We start from the raw sequence: 9,263 nt of genomic DNA, 5'->3' as shown, positions 1-9,263 counted from the left end.
GGATTCACATATCTTAACGGCTGTTGGTAGGGTGTTCGACATTTTAGTTTTGGTGGTTTAAAGACCCCAGTGTTACAAGGAAGGACATTTCAAGTTCTAGGAATACACTGTGTCAGTCTGTGAGACACGAGGTCTCTGAACAACAATATAATACATAAAGAACAGTCTGGACACTGGATAATCTCCTCATGTAAAATCCAACCAAATAACAATATTGTATTTTCCACTGTTTCAAACATAAAAATCTTCCTCACTAGCAAATCTCACAATTTAACATGAAATGAACACCAACATATACTATATGAAGGTTTATCAATGTGACATGTTGTACCCCAGAACCCCCAAATCACAAGTCTTAACTTATACCCTCTATACTTAAAACAGACCTGAGTTGGCACTGTACTCGGTGCACTCTTTTTCACCCCTTCTACACAAAATCTCTTCACCAAAAATAGCAGATCTACAAGCTCACAACGCGTAGCATTGCTAGGCCTGTCAATTATTATTACATGATGGCCCAAACGCAATTATTTTAGCATAATTGTCAATGGTTTCCATGTTGAATTTTTTTGGAAAGAACAAAATATTAAATGTCTGTGATTTCTTTGTATATTTAAGTTATTCATCATATCTGCCCTCTGCAATTTAGAAGCCTAAAAGGGAAACAGAAATACAAATTATAATGTTCAATGCAAAAAACACAATTAAATCATTAATCTCAAATATTTGTGTGAGAATTAATCGTCAACTTAAGTTTGTAACCGTGACAGCGCTACGCATCGCATAGTAATGCGTTGTGAACTTGTAGATCGGCTATCTTCGGTGAACGTTCCCCCAGAATACTGTAAGGATGCTAGGGTTCAAGTGGTTGTTTACAATCATATGAACATTATGTACAATAACTGATTATGTTGTCCATCTTCTATGATTGATAACATCATATTAGATTACTACTGTACATAAGAGACAATAAAATAATCATTGCAGAATCACTGCATTCCTATTTGCACTATTAAATGTTCTAGTATATTAGTACAAGACTGACATTAACATTATGTTTTATTCCTGGTAGATATCAATCTTGCCAATGTTGAGTAAAACTTAAACCTGAATGCCATAAAATCAAATACAATCTAGTCCCAATTCTAAACATGTTTTGCTTATTTGGCTACAACACATACAGATTTGTGTTTCGATAGATTAATATAATATATATTTATACATCTGTTACGAACAACAATGGATTTATTTGAAATGAAAGTTGACTGACAAATCTGTATGAACTCTTCTATACACACATTTGTTTTACATGAAAGAAAACCTTTCGCTGCGGATTAGTCTAATCTGTGTGATTGACAGGAGATATGATCAGAGGAGCAGAGTTTTCACCATTTCTACTAAAACATGGACTGAAGTATGGATATAGTCTCTCAGTGAAGGCGCAGCCAGTGTAAGAATAGAGGTGAACTCTGGTCTCCACGTCATAAAAGGAGACCAGACCCTCCTCATAATCCACAAACACTCCCACTTTCTGGAGCTCCTCTCTTACAGGGAGGAGGACAGAAGGGCCAGCAAGAGCCTTGTACTCATTTCCATTCCTCAACCATATAGTCCAGTAACCATCGTTGGGACTCAGTGTGCCTCCTTTCCTGTTGATGGACTCTCTGGCCACTCCTACTGTCCAGGCAGTCTTCCCTCCAACCTGAACTTCATAGTAATACCTTCCTGAGGAGAAGCTTTGTTTTCCTAAAACATTGGCATACATAGAGAATCTCTCTGGGTTTTCTGGGAGATTCTTCTTTACGTTGTCATAACTCACTTGTTTTCCATCCTCAGTCAGGATGAGTTCGCAGTGTGCTGTATCAGGGTCCAGAGTTACATCCACCTCATATTGCTGGATCCTCCTCAGCTCAGCATCATGCAGGTTCTTCTCCATCTCTTGACTGAGTGTCTTCTCCAGCTGAGCCACAGCTGTCTTCACAGTCCCTGCATATGAAGACTGATGGACATTGACCTTTGTCCAGTCCTTGGTGGGTGGGGGGGAGTTGATGGATGTGAAGTTCTGGAGGAGGTGGAGGTGGTCTTCAGTGTGTGAGAGCTGCTTCAGCTCAGAGCTTCTCTTCTCTAACTCAGTGATTTCTTGTTGCAGCTCTTTGATGAAGCCTTCAGCCTGTTTCTCTGATGTTTTCTGCTGCTCTTCAATCACATCAATGAGCTCAGCCTGGCTTCTCTCAATACATCTGATTAGAGCAGTGAAGACCTGCACACTGTCTTCTATCTCTCTGTCTGCATCTTTCCTGCTGAACTCCACTGAGTGTCGGACCTCCTGAATCTTCACTCGTCTCTCCTGGATCATCTGCTGAACTTCAGCCTCTGTCTTTCCCAGCTCAGCCTTCTTTCCTCCATAGGCCTCTTTCAGAGATACAATCTGATGTAACTTGTGGTCTGACTCGGTGCAGAACTGACATATGCACATGTGGTCAGTCTTACAGAACAGCTCCAGAGGTCTGTCATGTTTCTTACACAGGATGTCTTCCAAGTTCTTCACAGGGTCGATTAGTTTGTGTCGTTTTAACCCCGCGAGTTTCAGGTGAGGCTCCAGGTGAGTGTCACAGTAAGAGGTCAGACACACCAGGCAGGACTTCAGGGCTTTGGTTTTGGTCTCAGTACAGACGTCACAGGAGACTTCATCTGGTTCAGCAGGTTCTGGGTTTGTGCTGGAAGTTTGTCTCTGCTGCTTTGACTTCCTGAACTGATCAGCCATCTCAGAGAAGACTTTATTGACGGAGAATTTTGGTCTCTTAGTGAAGGATTCTTTACATAGAGGACACTGATACACATCCTTAGTGTCCCAGTAATGTGTGATACAGGTGTTGCAGTAGTTGTGTCCACATGGAGTGGTGATTGGATCAGTGAACACATCCAGACAGATAGAACACAGGAACTGCTCTTCAGACAGGAGAATGCTTGCAGACGCCATTTCTACACACTGAGAATAAAAGTGAAACAAATTTAGTTGGATGCTACACAGGTATCTGAGTATCTTACAAATTACCTCAAAAAGGTGAGCGACACCCACAGCCACAATACTAGAGTGGGCTAGAACAATGATCTGGTACAACCCACTTATAAAACAAACATGGGTAAATTCTCCTTCTACAGCACTGCCACCCAGATGTGCCCTGACCCCCTCCCTAAAAACATGCAGATCACTGGCGGAAGAAATCACTTCTCCTTTAGACAGGTGATCATGCAAACATACCCACAATACCATGCAAGATGTATTATTTTTTGTATAGCACCTTTCATGACATCAAATGCAGCCCAAATTGCTTTACATATAAAAAAAGAGAACAAAAGAATAATATAATAATAACATTCATAATATTAAACCAGATGAAAAACAATAATGAAAAACCCGATCCAGAACAAATTAAAAGGAGGCAAGATCAACATTAAAACACTACAAGAAAATAACAAAACATCACTACATGACTTTTAGAAGGATTACAGACTCTCACACCTGTTCATTCATTTCAAATGTAACTACACAGACTACCTGTCACTTGTTTAGATACACACTTCAATAAGGAACCACAGACTCTACCTATTGAAAGATAATATACTAATGTACATTTACAGGTAAAGCTAGAGTAAAAAGTGGGTCTGGGGCTTTGCTTTTAAAGCTACATGTTATCGTTGCCCAGCTGTCTTATAGCCTAATGGGAGCTTGTTCCAGGCCGTTGGTCTATAAAAGCAGAAAGGTGCTTCCACATGTTTTTTATAATTCATTGTTGGCACCTCGAGGAGGCCAGCAGCACTTAGATGACCTAAGGAGACGGGTTGTGCGGGATGTGCAGACTCCTAAATGATAGTGGATTTTAGATTTGCTTTTTACATTATTGGATTCTTGGATAGGCTATTGCATTTTAGATTAGAATTGTTAAATAATTCAGAGTTTTTAATGGCACCCCTGTCTGTTTAAACCTGTGATCATGCTGAAAGGTTGGAACATATTTTGTCAGGCAATCAGAAACGTAGGAAGGTCAAAGGTGCTACATTACAAGCCAATAAAAGAGGCTTTCTTAGCAGACTTTGATCCCAGTGCTTGTCCATGCAAAGTAATCAATCGCACACACACACACACACACACACACACACACACACACACACACACACACACACACACACACACACACACACACACACACACACACACACACACACACACACACACACACACACACACACACACACGAAAAAAATGAAATCATAAAAACTGATACTAATACTAACTAACTAATATTAATTAAACTTAAATCATTTGGGAAAGTGAAAAACGGGCTTATGATGGTCATACGTGAGGAAAGAAAATCAGGATTAGACTTTAATAGACAGACTGACTGACAGAGGCAGGTTTCCTTGTTTAGGATAAATCATTAACTAAATGCAGTAGCCTACTTACCAATGTTTAAGTTGTCAGTATTTGTGTAAAACGTCTTGTTGAAAGGTTCTGTAGACTTTGTGTGTACAACGTCTTGTTGAAAGGTTTTGTAGAGAGAGACTCTAGACTAGAGAGAGTGTCGCTGCCACCAAACTTTTCTTTGGTTTCACCAGATTTCATTTCATTTCACTTCCTCATTGAGCAACCCTTTACTGCCACCTGCTGGACAACAACTCAGAATGTGTACACAACCATTTGAGAACCCCAGCATCTAAAATTCCAGCCAGGGAACATTATTCAATCTACAGTGGTGGAAAAACTACTCACATATTTAGTTATTCATATCATGGGCACAGTTTAGTTACAGTACGGTAACAGGATAGTTGGGTAGACTGGGCACCAAGGAAGAGTGGGCACCTCTGTATTAAATTGGCTATTAGGTTTGTTTTTAAGAAAAGTATACTTTGCATGATTAGAAGAACATGCTTTAACATTAGAAAATTAAGGTCTAATATTTCTACAACTGCTACAAAACCTGTATATCCAGTCATGTTGGGGCTTAAACAAGAAGTTCAAGGATAAAATTAAGTCTGATAATGATGTACGGTGCCGTGTACAGTATGTACAGTATGGGAAAATGGTGTGTGTGTGTGTGTGTGTGTGTGTGTGTGTGTGTGGGGGGGGGGGGGTTAACTTATTTTTTACAGGGGCCAGTTTCAAATTGCAGCAACCCGTAGGTGCTTTTTGAAAGCGGTCTTGAAGGAGTCTAGGGATTCACATCTCTTAACGGCTGTTGGTAGGGCGTTCCACATTTTAGTTTAGATGGTTTAATGACCCAAGTGTTACAAGGAAGGACATTTCAAGTTCTAGGAATACACTGTGTCAGTCTGTGAGACACGAGGTCTCTGAACAACAATATAATACATAAAGAACAGTCTGGACACTGGATAATCTCCTCATGAACATTTATTGTAAATCCAACCAAATTACAATATTGTATTTTCCATTGTTTCAAACATCAAAATCTTCCTCACTAGCAAATCCCAGACATGCAAAACATGCTGTCACAATTCCACATGAGATGAACACCAACATATACTATATGAAGGTCATCAATGTGACATGTTGTACGGCAGAACTTAACTTATACCCTCTATACTTAAAACACACCTGAGTTGGCACTGTACTTGGTACGCTCTTTTTCACCCCTTCTACACAAAATCTCTTCGACAAAAGTAGCTGATCTACAAGCTCACAACGCGTAGCATTGCTAGGCCTATCAGAATTATTACATGATCGCCTAATCACAATTATTTTTGCATAATCATCAATGGTTTCCATGTTGAAAAATGTCCATACATTTTCAAACATTTCTTTCATTTTTTGGAAAGAACAAAATATTAAATGTGTCAGTGATTTCTTTGTATATTTAAGTTATTCATCATATCTGTCCTGTGCAATTTATGATTACGAAGTCTAAAAGGAAAACAGAAATACAAGTTGTAATGCCACAAACACAATTAAATCATTAATCACAATTATTTGTGTATCAATTAATCGTCAACTTAAGTTTGTAATCGTGACAGTGCTACGCATTGTAATGCTTTGCGAGCTTGTAGATCTGCTATCTTCGGTGAACGTTCCCCAGAATAAGGATGCTAGGGTTCAAGTGGTTATAATGTCTGCATTGAGAGAACAATTCACAGAGTTTACAGTCATATGATCATTATGTACAATAACTGATTCATTTTGTCCGTCTGATATGGTTGATATCATTGATTCGTAGATATTAAATGCTGTACATAAGATAAAAGATAACATAATATAATCATTGAAAAATCACTGCATTTCTATTTGAACTATTAAATGTTCTAGTATATTAGTACAAGACTGACATTAACATTACGTTTTATTCCTGGTAGATATCAATCTTGTCAATGTTGAGTGCCATAAAATATTAATATCATCTAGTCCCAATTCCAAACAGACAGGAATATATTTTAAGATAAAAAAATACTATTTGGCTACAACTCAGACATGGAAAATTAAGTGTTTGTTCTATACACACATTGAGAGAACAATTGAGAAAAACATCCTTTTGGTGCGGATTAGTCTAATCTGTGTGATTGACAGGAGATATGATCAGAGGAGCAGAGTTTTTACCATAGATAATAAGACCAGGACCGAATAATGGATAGAGTTTCTCAGTGAAGGTGCAGCCAGTGAAAGAGTAGAGATGAACTCTGGTCTCCACATCATAAAAGGAGACCAGACCCTCCTCATAATCCACAAACACTCCCACTTTCTGGAGCTCCTCTCTTATAGGGAGGAGAACATCAGGGTCAGCTTTAGCCATGTACTTATTTCCATTACTCAAACCTATAGTCCACAAACCATTGTTGGGACTCGGTGTGAAGCCTCTCTTCCTCTTGATGGACTCTCTGGCCACTCCTAAATTCCAGACAGTCTTCCCTTTAACCTGAACCTCATAGTAAAACCTTCCTGATGAGAAGCTTTGTTTTCCTAAGACATTGACATAACCAGAGAATCTCTCTGGGTTGTTTGGGAGATTCTTCTTTACGTTTCCATCCCTCACTTGTTTTCCATCCTCAGACAGGATGAGGAGGGGATTTGCTGTATCAGCATCCAGAGTTACATCCACCTCATATAGCTGGATTCTCCTCAGCTCAGCATCATGCAGGTTCTTCTCCATGAGTGTCTTCTCCAACTGACATACAGCTGTCTTCACAGTCCCCACAGCTGTCATCACAGTCCCTGCATATGAAGACTGATGGACATTGACCTTTGTCCAGTCCTTAATGGGTGGAGGGGAGTTGATGGATGTGAAGTTCTGGAGGAGGTGGAGGTGGTCTTCAGTGTGTGAGAGCTGCTTAAGCTCAGAACTTCTCTTCTCTAACTCTGTGATTTCCTGTTGCAGATCTTTGATGAAGCCTTCAGCCTGTTTCTCTGTTGTTTTCTGCTTCTCTTCGATCACATCAATGAGCTCAGCCTGTCTTCTCTCAATACATCTGATCAGAGCAGTGAAGACCTGCACACTGTGTGCTGTCTCTCTGTCTGCATCTTTCATACTGAGCTCTACTGAGTGTCTGACCTCCTGAATCTTCACTTGTCTCTCCTGGATCATCTGCTGAACTTCAGCCTCTGTCTTTCCCAGATCAGCCTTCTTTCCTTCACATGCCTCTTTCAGAGATACAATCTGATGTAACTTGTGGTCTGACTCAGTGCAGAACTGACAGATGCACACGTGGTCAGTCTTACAGAACAGCTCCAGAGGTCTGTCATGTTTCTTACACAGAATGTATTCCAAGTTCTTCACAGGGTCGATTAGCTTGTGTCGTTTTAACCCTGCAAGTCTCAGGTGAGGCTCCAGGTGAGTGTCACAGTAGGAGGTTAGACACACCAGGCAGGACTTCAGGGCTTTGGGTTTGGTCTCAGTACAGACGTCACAGGAGACTTCATCTGGTTCAGCAGGTTCTGGGTTTGTGCTGGAAGTTTGTCTCTGCTGCTTTGACTTCCTGAACTGATCGGCCATCTCAGAGAGGACTTTATTAACAGAGAATTTTGGTCTCTTTTTGAAGGTTTCTTTACATAGCGGACACCGACACACATTACTAGTATTCCAGTGCTGTGTGATGCAGGTGTTGCAGTAGTTGTGTCCACATGGAGTGGTGATTGGATCAGTGAACACATCCAGACAGATAGAACACAGGAGCTGCTCTTCAGACAGGAGACTGCTGGCAGACGCCATTTCTACACACAGAAAATAAAAGTGAAACAATTTTAGTTTTGGATGTTACTTCTCACAGGTATCTCTGCCAGGCCGGAGATTATCATTAGTGTGTCTGTCTTTGAACAGCTAATCTCTGGCACCACTGGACCGATCCATGTGAAACTTTGCAAACATACAGTACTCCAAATTGGCAAAAGTGAAACATTTTATTTCTGGATGCTACTTCTCACAGGTATCTGAGTATCTGACTAATTGCCTAAACAAAGTGAGTGACACCCACAGCCACAATACTAGAGTGGGCTAGAACAACGATCTGGTACCACACACTTAATAAAAACAAGCATGGGTAAATTCTCCTTCTACAGCACTGCCACCCAGACGTGGAATGTCCTGAGCCCTTCCCTCAAAAATGCAGATCACGGTTTTTTAAAACAGGCCTGACAGGTGATTATCAATAGGCCAAAGATTTTCTTTTCTTTTTGCATAGCACCTTTAATGACATCAAATGCAGCCCAAAGTGCTTTACATAAAATAGAGAACAAAAGAAAAATAACATTTATAATATTAAACCAGATTAAAACCAAGATTAAACAACATTATTAATGTTTAACATTATTATTAAACAAATTAAAAGGAAAGGAGGCAAGATCAACAATAAGACACAAGAAAATATTCACTACATGACTTTTAGAAGGATTACAGACTCTCACAGATCTCACACCTGTTCATTCACTTTGATATTTAACCACACAGACTACCTGTCTGTCACCATAGCTGGATGTGGCCTACAAAACACACACACACACACACACACACACACACACACACACACACACACACACACACACACACACACACACACACACACACACACACACACACACACACACACACACACACACACACAGCTCAGCTCAGCTCAGCTCAGCTGAAATCATAAAAACGCTAATAGCTAATAGACTATAGTTGGGGAATGAAATATGGGTTTATGATGGTCATGTCACTGTGTGACATGACCATCCTTTTTAGGATAATAAATCATTAAGTACTTACCAATGTTTAAGTTGT

The 9,263-nt window shown here is 40.0% G+C and overlaps 2 protein-coding genes across 2 annotated transcripts; both read right to left on the bottom strand.

Annotated features, from left to right (window-relative positions):
* Positions 1-1,041: 1,041 nt before the first annotated feature.
* LOC306920959 (zinc finger protein RFP-like) lies at positions 1,042-4,603 on the bottom strand. The gene is made up of 2 exons (XM_079497967.1): positions 4,466-4,603; positions 1,042-2,989 (listed from the first exon to the last, which is right to left on the bottom strand). The coding sequence occupies exon 2, from the start codon at positions 2,978-2,980 to the stop codon at positions 1,340-1,342; it is 1,641 nt and encodes a 546-aa protein (XP_079354093.1). The 5' UTR covers positions 2,981-2,989; positions 4,466-4,603; the 3' UTR covers positions 1,042-1,339.
* Positions 4,604-6,525: 1,922 nt separating this feature from the next.
* Positions 6,526-8,213, bottom strand: LOC306920958 (E3 ubiquitin-protein ligase TRIM21-like; the record flags this gene model as incomplete). Its single annotated transcript, XM_079497966.1, has 1 exon — positions 6,526-8,213. One exon carries the CDS (start codon positions 8,211-8,213, stop codon positions 6,558-6,560), a length of 1,656 nt encoding a protein of 551 aa, XP_079354092.1. The 3' UTR covers positions 6,526-6,557.
* Positions 8,214-9,263: the final 1,050 nt, after the last annotated feature.

The sequence above is a fragment of the Electrona antarctica genome (assembly GCF_951216825.1).
Source record: "Electrona antarctica genome assembly, chromosome: 3".
NCBI classification, from domain to species: Eukaryota; Metazoa; Chordata; class Actinopteri; order Myctophiformes; family Myctophidae; genus Electrona; species Electrona antarctica.
The sequence above is the reverse complement of the archived record's forward strand: the minus strand, read 5'-3'. Positions and strand labels throughout refer to the sequence as shown.

Bases quoted from the DNA above. Each gene is read 5' to 3' on its own strand.
- LOC306920959 (XM_079497967.1), bottom strand. From the start codon at position 2,980: ATGGCGTCTGCAAGCATTCTCCTGTCTGAAGAGCAGTTCCTGTGTTCT.